Source organism: Puma concolor, chromosome B1, assembly GCF_028749965.1.
Source record: "Puma concolor isolate L17-30 chromosome B1, mPumCon1.1.hap2, whole genome shotgun sequence".
NCBI classification, from domain to species: domain Eukaryota; kingdom Metazoa; phylum Chordata; class Mammalia; order Carnivora; family Felidae; genus Puma; species Puma concolor.
The window spans coordinates 197,944,251-197,963,594 of NC_141670.1; the positions used below are offsets into that span (position 1 = coordinate 197,944,251).

The following is a 19,344-nucleotide window of genomic DNA, read 5'->3' on the forward strand; positions in this document are numbered from 1 at the left end:
TTTGTAGAGTGGGTGTAATCTTGCAAAATGATTTTAACATTCCCTCTTGCTCATTTCATGTTACCTTGTAAGTTTCTAGTTATTATATTTAATGACTGCATAGGGTTGTATTGAATAGATAGACTGTAACTTAAGCATTCCCTTATAGTTGAGCACTTAGATTACTTCCAAGATCTGACCAATGTAAGTACTGAAAGTATGTTTAATGAATACATTTTTCCCCCTGTTTGGATTATTTTCTTGGGATAAACTTTTGCTTTCACTGGATTCAAATCCTTATTTACTCTGCCATATTTATAATTCTATAGCCAAACTATCTTTTTTTTTTTTTTTTTTTTGAGCAGACTCCACGCCCAACCTAGGGCTCAAACTCACGACCCTGAGATCAGGAGTTTCACGCTCTACTGTCTGAGCCAGCCAAGCACCCCTATACCGAAACTATCTTCACATTTCCAAGGGAAAACTAATAATTTAGTGATTATTTATTCATAGCCAGTTAATAATCTTGATTTCTTTATTCAGAAATTAGAGGCATATTTATAAGTATATCCTGATGTTTTAATGGCATACTTTAAAATATTTAACTTCATTTTGTGATAAATTTCTTTTAAAAATGACTTCATAAAATTTTATTCATATAAACTGGTTGAAGCTTACTGTAAAATTAGGCAATAAAATCCTTGTTCTTTCTTTGAGGAATTTCACTTTAAAGTGTTTTTTTAAGATCTTTCTGTGTCCTACTCCTGAATCTGTAGAAGTGCATTAATCTTTGTGTTAAATTGTAAGAAGTTGCAGTGATAAACTAACCCAGAGACACAGATCTTCTGAGAACTTCAGCTCATTATTTGAATGAGAAATTATAGGTAGTGGTCAATGAGACTGTAGTATGTGTGGTCTGCGTTCACTGACTAACATTAATAATGTACTCGGTGCCATACTATGGGACAGGGAGGAAGGGTCGGATGCTCTGGTCCATCATTGTCTTCCTTCGGATACATAAACGTACACGTGCTTGATATGTGATAAGGTTACTGTTACAGTGAGGTTCTGTGTGCATTTGAAACTTCCTAACTAGAATGTCCTTTAAGGAGCCTGAATTCATGAGGTTTCCACAAATCATTCAGGCTCCTAAATTAAAATGTAAGAAACCTTCATTTCAGTATAGAATTTTTAAATTCTCTTCATCATGTTTTGGAACTGAAAAGAACATTGAGCTCTCATTCATGCAGCTTATGTTTATTAGTGGCTGCTGGGTGTTAAGTGAGCTTTAATGGTTTGGAGTTCAAGGAGGCCTCCCAAATGCAGGGACAGGTCTCAGGAGAGATAGCTGGTCTCTGCACAGATCTCTGCGGTGCAGTGGGAAGAGCCGTAGACTGCGAACGAATTCATCTGAAGTCGTTGGCCTGGGGACAAGGTCATCAATTCCCACTGAGCTTCGGTTTCCCGATGCACCAAGTGGGGTCACCAGTACCTACCACAGGCTGCTGGCGAGCTTAAGTGACATGTAACACGTGACGGCAGTCAGCATTTCGGGGGTACCCAAATGCTAAGTTTGATTTTAGTATTGCTCATATTTTACCTTTTTTTTTTTTTTTTTTTTTTTACAGCATGGCGAAAAGGAAAAAGTGTCCTCTTCAAAGGACCTGAAGCATGTTCACGCAAAAAGCGAACCAAGTAAACCTGCCCGGAGACTTTCCGAGTCGTTGCATTCAGCTGATGAAAACAAAAATGAATCCAAGATAGAGAGAGAACACAGAAGACGCACATCCACCCCCGTCGTGGAGGAAGGGGCACAGGAAGAGGCTGACGCAAAAGATGGGAAGAGGCAGGCAGAACGGTCAGAGGTTGGCACCGAAGAGCCCCAGAAACAGAAGAGCACACTTAAAAATGAAAAGCATCTAAAGAAAGATGATTCTGAAACACCACATGTGAAAAGCCTACCTAAGAAAGAGGCAAAGTCCTCAAAGGACAAGCCTGAAAAAGAGAAGACTCTGTCAGAAGACAAAGTGTCTATGAAACATAAATATAAAGGTGACAGTCTGCATAAAACGAGTGAGGAGACGGAGCTTCACTCTTCTGAGAAAAGCTTAAAAGTGGATGAAAATACTCAAAAGCAAAGTCAGCAACCAAAACTGTCTTCGGATGATAAAACTGAACGAAAAAGTAAACATAAGAATGAGAGGAAATTATCAATTTTAGGCAAAGATGGGAAGCCAGTTTCTGAATATATTATAAAAACAGATGAGAATGTTCGTAAAGAAAACAACAAAAAAGAGAGACATGTTTCAGCCGAGAAGACTAAGGCAGAACACAAATCAAGAAGATCAAGTGATTCTAAAGTTCAGAAAGATTCTCTGAGTTCAAAGCAACACGGAATCCCATTGCAGAGAAGAAGTGACAGTTATTCAGAGGACAAGTGTGATATGGACCCAACTAATGTAGATAGTAATTCGAAACCAGAAGAGATGGTTCACAAGGAGAAGCGAAGAACAAAGAGCCTACTGGAAGAGAAGCTTTTGTTAAAGTCGAAACCAAAAAGTCAAGGCAAGCAGTTAAAAGTAGTTGAACCGGAATTACAAGAAAGTGTCGCGAAACAAGTGACCACTCCAAAACCAGATAAGGAGAAGAACGCAGAAGAGATCAACCCAGATAGACAGCGAAAGTCTAAAGTTGAAGACAAACCTTCTGAGGAAACTGGTGTAGAAGCTGTATCGGACAGTGCCGCTTCTTCACACGGGGTACAGAAGGACTCTTCGAGTCACAGAGCCAAGTTACTGTTAGCAAAGGAGAAATATAAGGCTGAAAAAGATTCAGGCCCCTCCAGACCTGAGAGGAAGTTATCAGATGGGCACAAAAGCAGAAGCTTAAAGCATAGCAGTAAGGAAGTGAGAAAAAGGGAAGAAAATAAATCAGATGACAAAGATGGTAAAGAAGTTGACAGTAATCACGACAAGGCCAGAGGGAATAGTTCGGTTATAGAAAAGAAATTGAGTAGGAAGTTGTGTGAAAACCGAAGAGGAAGCTTATCCCAAGAAATGACCAAAGGAGAAGAAAGATCAGCAAACACCTTGGGCACCACCAGTAGTTCCTCCATTCAGAGACCAAAAAGGAGTGGTGATACCACATCAATGCCTGAACAAGAGCCAATGGAAATTGAGTCCGAGCCAGCTGTTGAAAATGTGTCTGAAGCATCTAAAAGCCAAGACAACAGCAATACTATCTCTCAACAAGACGTTGACTCTGAAAATGTTACGAAACAAAAAACTGCAGTCCCGGTTCTAAAGGATGAATTAAGAACTTCCACAGTAGATTCAAAAACAGCAGCTCCAGCCTGTAAATCAGGACGTGGAACAGGAGTTGTTAGTAATTCTGAAAAGCACGCTGACCATAAAAGCACCCTGACCAAGAAAGTGCATATCCAAAGTGCTGTGTCCAAACTGAACCCTGGGGAGAAAGAACCCATTCACCAGGGAACTCATGAAACAAATACAGACTCCGAAACTAGTCCTACACCGTTTCCTCGAGCCCCGTCCGACAATGACAGGGCACAAAAGAATTTGAAAAATACAACCAGACCCCCCGAAGAACATGCTGCCCAAGGAGATGCTGATCGTGTACATTCCCCAAATTTAGATCCTTCACCATCCTTAAGTTCAGTAACTGTCGTGCCTCCAAAACAGTCTCCTGATTCGGACGTAATTCCTTTGGTCGACAGGAGGACTGTTTTAGAAGGCGACCCAGCCAGCTCCTCACTTGTGGAGCGCTCTGGTATTCCTAACACAAGTTTGACTGCTGGGGAATCACAAGTCCTTATGACAGGTGACAGCAAAGAAAGTGGGGCAGTTTCCACAGTAGATACACCGGCAAAAGCAAGCGTGGATAGCAAAAGACACATTCCAGAAGGTTACCAGCCCACTGTGTTGCACAGTAAGCAGGGACAAGTAAACATGCCTGTTGGTAGCAAGTTAACTGACACGAGGATGGAAAGTGAGAGTGTTAATGCAGAAGATGGCTTGATGGACGTGGCCAGGAAAGAAAGTGACTTAAGCACAGAGCCCAGTTCAAAGCAGACAGTGAGAGCTGTGCAAGAAAATGGCAAAAAGCATGGCGTCACTGTTGACCCAGTGCTCGGCACGCGGACAGACAAAGCTGCCGAGACAGTTGTGCTCAAGTGTAGTAGTGGCCCAGGTGAAATAGAAAACACATCAGTTGATGTTGAAAGAAGGACTGAAAACAGCGAGGTGGACACCAGTGTTGGATGTAATGCCACTTCCCTAGTTTTGCAGCAAAGGAGTGGAAATGCTGAGGGTGTGACTGCCGGGCCTGGCAGAGCAGAAAAGTCTTCTTTTGCCACTAGTTCCGAAGGGAAGGGCGAAGGTGTTCCCTTCAATACCGTGAAGGCGGGGGATGCTACAACCACGTCCTCAGAAACAGGACAGGGTGAGGTGGCTGTGCCCTGCATGAGCATTGAGGCAGACGAAGGCTTCGTAGCAGGTGTCTGCTCTGGAAACAGTCCCCTTCACGTCGGGGCGGAAGCCAGCGAATGCACTGTCTTCGCGGCGGCCGAAGAAGGCGGAGGCGTTGTCACAGAAGGGTTTGCCGAAAGTGAAACCTTCCTCACAAGCACCAAGGAGGGAGAGAGTGCAGAGTGTGCTATGGCCGAATCCGAAGAAAGGGCAGCAGACCCCGTGACTGCTCACGCAGTAACAATTGAAGACAATGTCAATAGTGGGGTGACAGAAGAGAAAGATGATGCTGTCACCAGCGCCGGCTCTGAAGAGAAGTGTGACGGCTCTTCACGTAGTGCGTTGGAAATGGCAGAAAGAACTGTCACCTTTATCAGTGAGGTTGAAAGCGATGGCGCGGTGACAAGTGCTGGGACAGAAGTAAGGGAGGGCTCCTTAAGCAGTGAGGAGGTGGATGGGTTCCAGAGAAATGTGACAAGAACGGGCCCCAAAAAAGAAACCGAGGGGACTGTGACATGCACCGGAGTGGAAAGGAGAAGCGCCGCTTTTGTCATGTGCTCCGTCACAGGCGCAGAGCGACAGGAGGAGCGTGTGGTTACAGGCGCAGCTGTGGCCCTGGCGGGTAATGACGCGCCACCAGGAACCAGCGCCCCCCAGGACGGAGACGCTTCTGTGAATGACGGCACAGAAGGTGAGAGTGCCGTCACCAGCACTGGGATAACAGAAGAAGATGGAGAGGGGCCAGCCAGCTGCACAGGCTCGGAAGAGGGCAGCGAGGGCTTTGCTCTGAGCTCTGAATCAGAAGAAAATGGAGAGAGCGCAATGGACAGCACGGTAGCTAAAGAAGCCACTAACGTGCCTTTGGTCGCCGCTGGCCCATGTGATGACGAAGGCATTGTAACGAGCACCGGCGCAAAAGAGGAGGACGAGGAAGGTGAAGGTGTGGTGACCAGCACCGGAAGGGGAAATGAAATCGGGCACGCGTCCACCTGCACCGGGGCAGAGGAGGAAAGCGAGGGGGTATCGATTTGCGGAAGTGCCGAAGAAGGGGACGGTCAGATTGGTACCGCGGCAGGGTGCGTGGGAGCTGAGGCCGGAGCCACCGTCACCAACGCCAACGAGAGCAGTGTTGACAGCTTGAGCGGTGCGGAGAAGGGCATGAAAGATCCGGACATCTGCTCCAGCGCCAAAGGCGTCGTGGAAAGCAGCGTGACCAGTGCAGCTTCAGGGAAGGGTGACGTGGCCCCAGTTCCCGGAGGTTGCGAGGCTCCCATGACCAGTGCAGCTTCAGATCACAGTGACAGTCTGCTCACCAGGAAGGAAAAAGTGGACGACACCACTACTTCCACTGGCTTGGTGGGGGGCAGTTACGAGGCACTCAGGTCGGGTGCGGGCCCACAATGTGAAGCTGGGCACATGTCGCCTGGTGGGAAGGAAGACGAAGGAATCATCACCTCTGGGGAAAATGAAGAGTGTGATGGCCTTCTGGCCACTACAGCCAGTGACACCATTACCAACCCAGCTGGCGTAGCTGGGGGCAAAAGTCCAGGCAAAGGCTTGCTGATTTCCACCAGCACGACAAACGATTGCACCCTTCAGCTAAGCACAGTTGCTGATGTACGGGAGGGTCATTCAAGCGCACTGAGAGGTGGGGCAGATGGGGAAGGTGCCGGCATAAACGGGGAAGAATTCGAGGCCCCCATGCCCAGTGCGGTGTCAGGTGAGAGCCAGCTGGCTGCCGTGAGAAATGAGGACAAAGACGAGTGTGCCATGATTTCCACGAGCATCGGCGAAGAGTTCGAGGTGCCGATTTCTAGCGCGACGACCCTCGCGTGTGCCGAAAGTCAGCCGCCGGCGGCCGCGGCGGAGGACAGTGCCAAAGGCGCCGGCTCGGCGAGCGCCGACGACTTCGAGGTGCCCATGCCCAGCGCGCCCACGCAAGCCGAAAGCCCCCTTGCCTCGACCAGCAAGGAGGAGAAGGACGAGTGCGCGCTCATCTCCACCAGCATAGCGGAGGAGCGCGAGGCCTCCGTGGCAGGCGCGCGGCCCGCCACCGCCCTGGAAGAGAAGGACGGCAGTGCCATCATCTCCACCAGCTCGGGGGAGGACTGCGAGGGCCCCGTGTCCAGTGCCGCCCCGCGGGAGGAAGGCCACCCCTCGGCCGTGCGAGCGGAGGAGGTCGGCGACACCGCCATGATTTCCACGAGCACCTCCGAAGGCCGCGAGGCGGTCATGCGGGGCGCTGTCCCACGGGATGATGAGCGGCCCGCCGCTGCAAGGACGGAGGACTCCAGCGACACGGCCATCATCTCCACCAGCACGGCCGAGTGCGTGCTGCTTCCTGCCGGCCTCGACAGGCACGAGGAGAGCCCGCTGACCGCCAGCGTCACCGACAGAAAAGACCCCTCGGCGGCCAGGAGGAGCCGGGGCGAGGCCCCGACGCCCAGCCCGATGGCCGCGAACAGCCCTCCACACCCAGCGCCGCCGCCAGGGGCCAGAGCCATGGGCCCCGAGGACCGTCCCTGCGAGGTGCCACCGGCAGTGACAGAACGGAGCGAGAGCCCTTCGCCCCTCGTCGGCGTGGCAGAGAGGAGCACGTGGCCGAGCTCCATTCAGAGAGGGCTGGGGGGCCAGGGGGCCGCCGCGGCAGGGCATGACACCTGTTGGGCAGGGAGGGGCGAGCAGAGGGGAGCGGGCGCACCCGAGGATGGACAGGGGCGGACGGTCGGGGACGCCTCCCTCGGGAGCCGCTGTTTGCCGGCAGTGAGTCCTGGTGCCGGGAGGGCCGACAACGTGCCTCCTGTCCCAGACGCTGCAGCGCAGCCGCCCTCTCCTGGGCACTGTGAGCCGGCCGACCCCGGGAAAACCACCACCAGTGAATGTGTTAATGGCCGAGAGTCAGAAACTGGTCCTTCCCACGGGGCGCCCCTTCCAGCTGCCTGTGCTGTAGCTCCGTCGGCTCCAAGACATGAGCAGGACTTGACCGTGACAAGTGACCACAACGGCGGACGGACAATCCAAGGGTCCAGTGAGAAAGCAGGAGACGGTAGTGGCATGAGGAAATCATTCCAGGAGGAAAGAGACCTCAAGGTCATTGTTCCTCCTGAGGAGAATTTGCACGATATAGGTGAGACTCTCCCTAATTGCACATACTAGCGTTTTACAAAGGTAATTGCACGTAGAGTATGTTTAAAACCATCTTTCAAAAGGTGGTTTTGCTTCCAGGATGTCACAAAATAACTTCTCAAGTAGGAAGATTGAGCTCAGAACCGTGGGTTTAAAACTTAAAACCTTAGACCCGTTTCTCATGTGCCAGGAGAGCAGAGGCAGGAAGCTGGGGGAGGGGAGGTCAGCCACCCGTGTGTGATTTGCATGACTGCTGCAAACTACTAAACCTTGAAGCCTCGGGTTTTTGTCAAAATGAACACTACCTTACAACAGCCCTGTGAAGTGAGCATTTTCTTATCACTCCATTTACACATGAGAAAATAGGTTCAGAGAGTTTAAATAACTTGCATGGTACTTAGGGCCCTTTAGAAAAAAATTACTTCCGAGCCTTAGTTTTCCATTATATAAAAGGCGGATAATAGTGCAAAAACAAACACGACTCGGCCCTCATCTAACGTCTTATAGATTTGCGATGAGTGTCAGTTCAGTCCGGCTGGCTACTTGTCATCAGGGGAGCACAGTATTTTTTAACGGAGTTTTTCATTCAGGTAAAGTGAGCTTCTGGTTTGGAATTTGAAAGACAAAAAGAAACGTGTTCCTTCCTGACAGATCTCAGAGAGTAGATGTTGGTAGAAACAGTTGGTAACTTTCAAAGGGGTAACCTTTAGGCTCAGTCATTCACTGTGCCATCCAACTTGGGACACCCTGTGCCAGCCACGACTGTGCTGGGCTTTGGGGAAGGGGAGCAGCTGTGAATCCGGCTTTGCATTTTAAGTAGGCAGGGACGCTCTGATGGCAGGCGCTTGGATGCTGTGGGAACTCAAAGGGACGTCGTGGGCTGGACCTGAGGGAGTCAGGGACGTCGACTTCTTTTCTGTGGGTGTGTGAATTAGAGTGTTCTGGACTTTTAAACTGCAACAGCCCTTAGATGTCATCAAATACAGCCTCAGGAAGCTGAGGCCAATAGATTGAGTCCTGTTCATTATAGGGACTTAAGGGGCATTAAGAAGTGTTCCGAGGGTTGAAATAAGGGACTTGAAATTTTTCCATTGCTTTTTGCCTGGGAAAATTGAGTGTTCTGCCAATTTTGTTTATTTTTGACAGAGAGACAGAGAATGAGTGGGGGAGGGGCAGAGAGAGGGAGACACAGAATCCGAAGCAGGCTCCAGGCTCCGAGCTGTCAGCACAGAGCTCGACAAGGGGCTTGAACCCACGGGCCACGAGCTCATGACCTGAGCCGAAGTCAGACACTCAACTGACTGAGCCACCCAGGCGCCCCAAGTGTTCTGCAACTTTTTATGCATTAACCATTGCTACAGTCTGCTACTCCTTTCTCCCCTGCTTTGTTTCCCTGAAGGAACAAGATAGAAGAGGTTTGGGGCGCCTGGGTGGCTCAGTCAGTTGAGCGGCCAACTTCGGCTCAGGTCATGATCTCACGGTTCGTGGGTTCGAGCCCCGCGTCGGGCTCTGTGCTGACAGCTCAGAGCCTGGAGCCCGCTTCGGATTCTGTGTCTCCTTGTCTTTCTGCCCCTCCCCGCTTGTGCTCTGTCTCTGTGAAAAATGAATAAACGTTAGAAAGAAAAAAAAGAAGAGATTTTAGCAAGGAAAAGCCCGCATCCTCTTAGAGAAAGGAAGGATCTTCTTTGGAGGCTTCTGTGCGGGTGGATGAAAGAACTGGAGGCCACAGTCACAGAGGGACGAGGGTGAAAGAGGAAGGATCACAACAGGGATAGGACTGAGTCTTACCAGAGAATATGCCATTTTCTTTCCTTCTGCCTCCCGTTTTCCTAACTTTATTTTCAACTCTGCTGTGTCAGGGTGAAATAAGCAAAGTGAATCTGTTCATAAACATGTTCTTTGTTGAGAATATAGCTCAGCGGCCCAGAGTTTTTTCTTTTAGGGCCAAACTTGATGCAGAACACTGTAGAAAAATATTTGGAACTATCACGTCTCCAGAAATAATCTTCTGTTATTCTTCCTGGGCAGCCATCTTAACAGCGAGAAACGATTTCACCCCCAAACTTAGCAAACGACTCCTGCCTTTCAGCCACGATTTTTCACACGTCCTCCTTTTGTTGTTTTCTACTGACAGCAAAATAAAACAGCGGAGGAAGGGGTCACGGCAGGCTAGGGAACAACATTGTTACCTTTTGATTCAGCATTTTTTTTTTTTTTTTTTTTTTTTTTTGCAAGCGAATTCTTAAATTGGTTAACGGTTTGGCTTTCTTTAGGCACTGAAGAATCTCCGTCGAGTGTTTTGGGAGGATGGGCACTGAAAGGCAGCTTGAAAACTGAGGTATGGCTGACAGTTCAGTTCCACTGGGCTGCACGTGTGCGTCCTTCAGCATCACACGGCTCCTGTTCCCACTGTACTTTGGACGTTTACACGTTGTCATGGTCGTGTCCTGTGCAAGGAAAGCTAATAATCTCAACACGTAGTGCCATCATCAGTTCCATGTACTCAAACCAGGAGTCACCCGCAGTCTCTCGGTGTCACCCTACATTTAAGCCATTGCCAGTTCCTACGCGTTCCATGTCCAAAATGTGACTTGAATCTCTGCAGCCGGATCTCACGGCCCCCTCTGAGTGTGTGAGACAAGGTAGCAGTAAGCACGGGAACGATGCACAAGTGCAGAGGACGGTCAACTTACCAGCAGGAGCAATGGTGCGCAGACAGGAGGGCTTGCAAAGAAGACATTTGAGTGGTGGTTCACAAGCAGAGTAGGGGTTTACCAGAGGGGAACGAAACGGAAAAGAGCCTTGCAGGCAAAGAAGTATGTTCTGGACGTGGAGCAGGAGGGCAGTTGTGAGCCCCAGACCCCGCAGTGGGGCGGGAATGGAGGCCTGACGAGGGAGGGGACGTGATGGGGGCGGGGGGTCGTCTTGTGTGTCGTATTACGGTGGCGTTTCACTTTTAAGGGGACAGGGCAACCACTGATGGATGAAATATGAGATTAGACTGACTTTCGTTTTCAAAGTTTGGCATGTGTTCGCTTTCAATTCTGCACAGACTTGAACGTGGTCTTTTATATTGTTACAAGATGCAAGATGCCTTCATTACCTTGAGGTTAGTCTTGCCTTCTTGTCGTCAGAACCTCCGTTAACTTAGTGTTTTATGGTGCTTTGGACTTTTTAGACATTTGTACCATCAGAGGAAGAGAAAACCCAGGAAATTCTAGCAGCACCAGAAAGTCTGCATGGGAGACAGTCAAGTGGAGCAGGTAAGCCCTTTTAAGTGGTTGTCCATGTTACTGTTTTCCTGGTCTACAGTTTTTACTTTCTGTTGCAGCTTAAAATCAATAGCTGATTCATAATTATAAAACACAGGCTATATGAATTTTCCTCTCACTTTTTAAAATAGGTTGGGGGGCGCCTGGGTGGCGCAGTCGGTTAAGCGTCCGACTTCAGCCAGGTCACGATCTCGCGGTCCGTGAGTTCGAGCCCCGCGTCGGGCTCTGGGCCGATGGCTCAGAGCCTGGAGCCTGTTTCCGATTCTGTGTCTCCCTCTCTCTCTGCCCCTCCCCCGTTCATGCTCTGTCTCTCTCTGTCCCAAAAATAAATAAAATAAAAAAAAATAAAATAATAAAAAAATAAAATAAAATAGGTTGGAGAGAGTTCTTTCCTATTTCATTTTTAGCATATACTCTTTCTTATCTTAGCATATACAGTTTCTCATCAAACTGACTCTTTGTCAGTTTCATGTAAGGTACTTGTTTAAATCTCTTCTTACCAAGTAAGTGTGCAAGGAGGCAAACTCTTGCTCTTTCCCCAGCACGTGGCTCCCTGCACCTTCCTGCCACGGAAGATGCTGTCACAGGTCCTTTCCAAAAGCTGGAAAGCCCGTGCATCCCTTCAAAGCTCTGCTTGTTGTCCCTTGGACTCTGGCTGGGCCCCTGCGAGCACAGAGCTGCTCCCGGCACGCACAGGCTCCTCCCGGTCTCTGTGCGCTGTCTCCAGGGTCCACTGCAGGCTTCGTAGGAGAGAGCCCCAGGATTTACAGCAGCTCCCAAACTCTGGTCTCAGGACCGCTTTCCATTCTTAAAAATTATTGAGGATCCCAGACAGCTTTTGTTACGTGGATGATACCCATTGGCATTTATCAAATAAGAAACCAAAACTGAGTTAGTATCACCAGCTCACTATAGGTTAAGCACAAGTAACATTTTTTTCATGAAAAATAGCACATTTTCCAAAACGGCAAAATGTGCCAAGAAAAGTGATGTTGTTTTGCATTTTTGCAAATCTCTGTAAGTCTGGCTTTAATAGAAAGCAGTTGGTTACTCGGGGCTGTTTCTTTATTCAGTGTATTGCTGATGCTGTCTTGATTGAAGTATATGAAGAAAACCCAGCATCACACTTAAATGGTCGGCTTTTAATAGCATTTTCAGATAATTCTGGGAACATTACGTGGCCTCTAGAAAACTCCATTGTGGACTCATGAATTTAAAAAGTTAATAACATCTTAGTGTGTTGACAATAGTTTGGACCTTGTGGACCCCTTGATGGAAGATCTCAGGAGTCCTAGGAGTCCTGGGACCACACTTCGAGAATCACTGGGTTAGGGAAATAGATATGAGAATGGTGACAATGGACAATTATTTCTGGTTTGTTTCTAATCAGTACTGTAACATCTCTTCTGGTTTGCACATCAACCAGGGAAAAAGATACTAGGAACTTGAGAGTATGTGACCAAATTTAAGTCTGTTCTTTTTTGTTTGTTTTTAAATGTTGGAATGTCCATATAAGCCACGTAGAACGGTCAAGGCGATTTTGGTTGCAAGTAACAGAAACCCTACCAATGTTTATGGGGAATGTGTGCGCTCAGCATCTTAGGCAGTTCAGCTGCTAGAACAGAATTCCATAGACTGAGTGTTGAAGCGACATATTTATTTTTCATGGTTCTGGAGGCTGGAGGTCCAAGTTCAGGGTGCCAGCATGGTCAGGTTCTTGGTAAGGGCTCTCTTTCTGGTTATGTTCTCACATGTATGCCTGCAGAGAAGGAGATTTCCTACCTCCTCTGCTCTCCACAAGGACCCCACTCCCATCACAGTGTTCCACCTTCATGATATTGAAACCTCCCAAAAGCCTCACCTCCAAATACTATCACACTGGGCACTAGGGTTTAAGTATATGAATTTGCGGGGGACTCAAACATCCAGTCCATAGTATTCACACAACTGCAAAGTTCAGGCAGAGCAAGATCTCGGAGCATGATGAGGTCCCCAAAGACCCAACTTCTTCCCTTTCCCTCAGCCCCCAACAGAGATAATTGCTTTCTCATTTGTGAGCCTTCAGAGAAATATCGTTGTCCTGTCATTCCTGGCCAAAATCCTGAGACTTACTCTGATTTCAGCTTACATACCTTTGTCCACTCTAAACTAACTGCTATGACCAGATGAATATGATTTGCTGGTTGACTCAAAGTGAATCAAGTGCTCTCTGTTCCTGGGGTAAGAGTAGAGTTAGTGTCTTTGGAAGCACGTAGTATCCGAGACCACAGTCTGAGTTCTTGGAGAAGGGGCTGGGAGAGCAGCTGTTATATTTACTATGATGACCTTGGCTCTTTAAATTACTCCCCCAACAAACATTAGTAAGCGGGGTTCCTTGTGAGTACCAAGGAAATGGAGGTGGAGAATGTGGTTCCTGTGCTCAGGGAGTTTGCAGAAGTAACTGCCAGTGAGGAAGGTTCTCTGTGTAAGAATACATGCATGACCGGTGGGGCTAGCTCTGCTGGGAGGGCCTTGGGGAGGGCCTGGCTTTAAGCTGAACCAGTCTCTCTCTCCCCTTTAATTATAGAAAGTAAGATACATAGAAGTGCATAGCAAGGTTTCCCACATTTCATGATACCCACCTTAAATACAATTCTGTATTTAAACAAAGATGAAATCATAGTATTTGTAGTGTTCTGTAATTTCTTTTTTAACTCAGTGTTAGCATATACAGATTGACTTCATTTGTTTTAACAGCTGAAAGTAGTCTGTAACGCATTTTCCCATTTGTTAGAGCTTTAGTGGTCTCCAGTTTTTATGGTTTTTACTATTATAAATAAAGCTGCGATGAACTTTCATAGGCATATAGTTCTGTGTTTCCCCCAAGTATTTCCATGAAAGAGAATCGAAGGGTCAAAGAATATAGAAGGTTTAAATTTCCGTAAGTGCTGGTCACTCCCCCTAAGTTGAAGCCAAATTATGGAAGGATGAGCAGGTGTGCATTAGGTAGACAAGGCGACGGAGGAGGACGGTGTGTTATGAGCGGTGTGTGTGGATCCTCACCCAGGACTGTCCAGAGTGGTCAGAACAGGGACCCTCCAAGGCAAAACCATCTGAAGGCACAGCCTCCAGAGCATGTGATCTCAAGAGCCTTATAAGCAGAAGTATCAAATAGTCCTCGGGGATCACCCCAAGACCTGAGAAGCCATTCATGGTGACATGTTAAAAACAGTGACTGGGGCGCCTGGGTGGCTCAGTCGGTTGAGCGTCCGACTTCGGTTCAAGTCATGATCTCACAGCTCATGGGTTCGAGCCCCACGTCAGGCTCTGTGCTGACAGCTCAGAGCCCAGAGCCTGCTTCAGAATCTATGGCTCCCTCTCTCACTCTTTGTCCCTCCCCGACTCATGCTCTGTCTCTCTCTCTCTCTCTCTCTCTCAAAAATAAATAAACGTTAAAAAAAAAAAAAAAAAGTGACTAATTTATCCAAAACCTAGATGCGTTAGTTAAAATTGGTCTGTATGTGTTAGAGTACAAATAATTAACATCCCCTTGTTAATTGTCAAGGTGACGTTTTTGGATTCTGAAGTCTTTTTTCCCACAGTATAATCCAGATGACTTCACTGTGTTTAGGTACGATTCAGTAAGAGATCTACTTACGTAAAAGGAAGCTGTTTAAAAGAAAAATGTGTGTTCTGTCATTGTTGAGTAGAAACAGTAGACCTTGTACTTCAAGTTTCCAGAGAATATAAATAGACCATTGCTGTTTGAAGGGATAGAATGAGACTTTTTGCTTGATGACATTATTTTTAAATGAACCCGTGTCACTTTGCAAAGGTCTCCCTTTCTTCTAAGCTTCAGATCACCAACATAGTTAAATAGCTGCAGCGATTTGATGGACCACTGCCATTATTATAAAAATGCCGACAACAATAATTCCTGGTTTTCTGGCATAATGGCAGACACGAATTGTAGAAAACAATTGGTCAGAATCTCATAGTTTACAAGGCAGCTAGGCCACTTAGCGGCATAGCCCCTACCTTACCTTAGAAAGTTCTCAATTTGTTTCTCTGTGGTTCAGAAACCGTATTCGGTGTCCTTATTTCTCATTTTTGTTTTTGAACAGCTGGACCACAGGGGGAGCCTTTCTCAGTGAATGAATCACTTAATGTAAGTCACCGTCATGGTTTGGGTTTTGTCGTGGGGTCTGGTGTTCTGAGAGCAAATGTATAGGGGCGTCTCGCAGAGGGCAGTCCTGTGCATTCTTTAGGAGACAGGAGGCTGCTTGTAATGTGCTCTCCACTCGAGAGCAGCACACTGACTGCTCTTGCTGCACTGACTGCCAGCCAGCGTTCAACTGTGTCCCCTGATGTCGTGAAATTTAGTTGTTTTCCTCAGAAGGAAAGGGTCTCCCTGAATTCAGCAGTACCGCGTGCTAGTGACTCCTTAGACCAGTGTCTTGAAGCATTTAAGGAAACAGAAGAAGGCCTGCGTACCTCAGACTAGGAAACTCACCTGGTAATTTCTAATGCAATCCTTCAAAGAACTACGAACTTTCTATTTTTTATGAATGGTAGCAAGTTTGATCATTGGATTGCGGCGTCTGAAATTATCCTGGTGCTGTGGACAAAACCGTTTGAAAACTACAGGGCGTTTTATGTTTGGGGAGAGCTTTTCTGAAGATACTCAACTGTGATTGTCGTGCATACGTATTCTTTCCCAGCTGTGGCTGTCATAATCCCTTTTGTGCTGGGAAGAAATTTTATGTCTCTCTTAACGCACAAGGGACCTGATAGGGACCTGATATCTTACCAGGAGAGAACATTTTGTAAAATGCTTGTAAGTTGCAAAGAGACACATTCTTGCCAGTGCCCCCAGAGAACTGGGGGAGCTCTGCACCAGCAGATATCAGAGGGCTAACTTCACCCCTTTGAAACATCCTGTATGGTAGCTGAAAACTCCTCCACAGTCAGCTGAGTGAGAAGGAAGAGAAAAAAGCCCACTGGGTTTGGTTCAGCTTTATCCTCCAAAAGGATTCCAAATGTGGAGGCCTCCACCCCGCCTCATTTCCCTGAGGCCCCCCGGCAGCTGCCTTTCCCCAGTGAGGGCATCACTGTCCTTTCCAAGTATTCATAAAGTTCTGTAGCTAAGATTTCGAGTGTTGTAGGGTATTCTAAGACTTCCCTCAGCTAAAAAAATAAAAGCACAATTGACAAGATTTGCCAGAGAGAGATGATGACAGAATGACAGAATCCTTCAGCATTTTTAAATAAAGAGGGGGGAAAAGGTCATGAGGGATCATTGGATGGGAGGAGAATTCATAGAAATCAGAAAATTCTTCTTACCTCTTACACTTTTACCATAACCATTTTAAAGACAAGGAGAGTAAACACAGTGGGATGATAATTTGTTAAACCAAAACTTCTTCAAAAGCACTCTGCTCTTATGCCTCTGGGTGAAATTTATTTTTTAAACTTTTTTTTTTTTTTCTGGGTGAAATTTGAGCATGTGTTCTAGTCCATTTCAGCATTCCCACAGACTACCAGATTGTGCCCACTATCTTCCTTATTTGTTTTCTCTGCCTTTAAGACTTTGGTGACACAATCCATAAATAACCTTTCCTATGGTATGTTTAGGTCAAAAATTCAGGCTCCAGAACAAATGAAGAAATTCATGGCAAATCTCATAACCAAGAAGGTAAGTTAATGAATTTCGTACTATTGACGTTAGTATTAATTGTGGTTACCATTTGTCGAGGGCCTTCTGTCTGTCAGGCCCTGTGCTAATTACTTCACAAAGTGGCTCTTACTCAGGTCATATCATTTGATAGGTGTTAGCAGCATCACTTCTGTAGCTGAGGAAACTGAGGCTTGGAGAAGTCCAGTGTTTGTTCAAGGCCCTCTGGCAGATAAGTGAGTGGTGGCTTGCCGTAAATAGCTGCTAGAACTTTGCCGGTAACTTCACAGTGGACTTAAATCCGGTGGGAACACAAAACGCATAGTTCCCCGTGGTCTGTACTGTAAGAGCAGTTCCTAGTACTTATGCTAAGTACCTGTGTTGCCTTCAGACAGACAGTCCCAGTTTGGTAGATCAGGGGTGTCACGGTTATGTGGCTCTTCTCCCGGGAGTCAGGCCTCCACGAAACCTATGGAGGCTGCCAATTGCAGAGGGATTATTCTCCTCTCAAGCAGAACATAGACTTTAGTCGATTCCTGCTGTGGGCACCTTACTCCAAGAATGGGGAAAGAGGCATTTTTGTAACACGTTATGTACCGTGTTTCAAACCAAAGTAAAGCAGCGGTAATTCTACACACTCAAATACTCAGCACCTACTTTTGTCATATCTTAAAATTTGGTATATCTGCTCTATCGGCTTTTTGGGAAAAAAAATGTTACAGATAGAATTGAAATCACATTAGTATTCCACTGTGGGACTAGACCACCTTCATCCTGTTTTGCTTTGGTTGGTGGACGTTTGGGTTCTAGCAACTTTTCCCAATTACGAAGAGTGCCGCCGTGCGGGATCTTGTACCTGTTTCCCAGCGCGTAGTCGTGTGGCTGTGACTTGGGTGTGCAGTTGCTGAGCGGCTGGCTGCCTCCTCTGCTTCACAGACTGTGCCCAAGTGTCCCCAGGTGGTGTACCAATTATAGCTCCACATCGTCTCCCATATTTAGTATTATCAGACTCAGGAATGTTCGCTAATCGGAGGACTGTGAAACAAGGACTTGTTTTCCTTGGATACGTCTTCACAAGATGTTGCTACATGAGCTGGAGGAAAATGGTGCTACTCTGTGTAGAGTCCAGTGACCTTCATCCTTCCACAAACCCATTTACTCACATTTTACAAATGGAAATCACGGAGCTTACCTGACGTAGTTGCCGTGAGGACCCCGTCACAAAGATTTATGAAGTCCTTCCCCCTGCCACGCACGCCCCTCAAATAAGTACCGGAATGAATAATTTAACCTTTTTTTTCTTTTTTGTTGTTTATTAATCAGAGATGTCCAATGGCAGAAAAGACAACACAGAAGCCTTAAGAGATCACAGTGTTGAAGCAAATCCTAAAGAGGTGAGTTTTCATAAGAAACTCAAGTATTTCACGGTTTGTACCTAGTGTTTTCACCGGTGCACGGAGAAAGGCTTCACTTTTTTGTATGTATTAAAAATTAAATGAATCTCCGTATCCCTTTTATCTGTTTATGCTCTTGTGTTGTGTAAGTAGTTATTGGGATGTGTCCACGTTGTACAGTCAGGAAGGTTAAGTGTTACTTCATACCCTGCCTTTCCTTGGCTCTTTTCTGGGCCACTGAGGAGGAGAAGAGCCCTACCGATTCATTTATGACATGCCATTGATTGTAAGACACAGCTGGACTTCAGGGATGGTAAAAACGAGAAATACTTCTTTAAGAACGTATTTTAGAGTTGTTGGATTACAGTATCTAACCAGAAACAGATTTAGATGTCTTCGTATGGATTTACATTCAGATCCAAAAAAAAAAAAAAAAAGACTCAGGCTCACAAAATAAGTCTCATCCAAATCTAGATGCCAAAAATGCTATCCTAGATTTAAAAAAAAAAAAAAAAAATTGCATGAAAATTTATTTCAGAGGCTAGAAGCTAATATAATGTGCTGTCATTTCAATAGATGTGGTCCCAGATTGTATTGCCTTTAATATAGTCATTCTTCATTCCAGGTTGAAGAGGAAGAAAGGCAGATGCCTAAAAGAAAAAGAAAGAAGCATTACCCCTCTTCAGAAGATGAACAGGGTATGTAGAATATATATGTTCCTCTTTTAGACATCTTTGAAGATCATATTATTTTTACATCCAAAATACTGGGCAAACATCCTAGAAAATTTTTGAGGGTGATAATTACTTACTTTACAACTCTTGAGTCCAGTTTATGTCCAGACTGGGTTGGCACCTCAAGGATTTTTCTGGACTTGATCTAGAAACTACATGCAGAAGACCCAATCACTGGGACTGACATAAACCCTGGGTTTTATGGGTCCCTCTGTAACCTGTGCCTGGACCCTGCCAGGGGCCACCAGTTTCCTTATTTTATATCATAAACAGATGCCCCCCAGAGCTCGTGAAGTGTGTTAGTGAAGCTTAAATGCAGTAGCCCTTCTGTGCTTCATATTGTTGACTTTCCCACGGTCTGTAACAGTGCCATCCAACAGAACTTGTTGCAGGGGTGGAAATATTCTGCATTTGTTTTGTCTAGTACAGTAGCCAGAGCCACATGTGGCTGGCTGTTGAGCAGTAAAATGCCATCAGTGTGAACGGAAGACTGGATTTATAATTTCATTCAATTTTAATTTAAATTTCAACAGCCACGTGTCGCTAATGGCTACCGTATTAGATGGTACAGAGACTGATACCTGACACAAAATAGAAATGCAATAAATGCTTATTAAATAATATGAGAAAGAATATGTGAAAAAGAATTTCCTTTTTTGGTTAGGAGCATGTAATTATTTTTTAATTCTCGAGTTCATA

At 46.4% G+C, this 19,344-nt stretch overlaps 1 protein-coding gene across 2 annotated transcripts in view; it reads left to right on the forward strand.

Annotated features, from left to right (window-relative positions):
- Nucleotides 1-19,344, forward strand: part of BOD1L1 (biorientation of chromosomes in cell division 1 like 1) — a 52,560-nt gene that overhangs the window by 19,186 nt on the left and 14,030 nt on the right. For both annotated transcript variants that reach the window (XM_086705431.1, XM_086705432.1), the window contains exons 10-16: nt 1,608-7,593; nt 9,866-9,930; nt 10,771-10,855; nt 14,968-15,011; nt 16,478-16,538; nt 17,841-17,911; nt 18,537-18,609. In XM_086705431.1, coding sequence (XP_086561557.1) covers nt 1,608-7,593; nt 9,866-9,930; nt 10,771-10,855; nt 14,968-15,011; nt 16,478-16,538; nt 17,841-17,911; nt 18,537-18,609 — 6,385 coding nt within the window. The remainder of the gene's footprint in view (nt 1-1,607; nt 7,594-9,865; nt 9,931-10,770; nt 10,856-14,967; nt 15,012-16,477; nt 16,539-17,840; nt 17,912-18,536; nt 18,610-19,344) is intronic.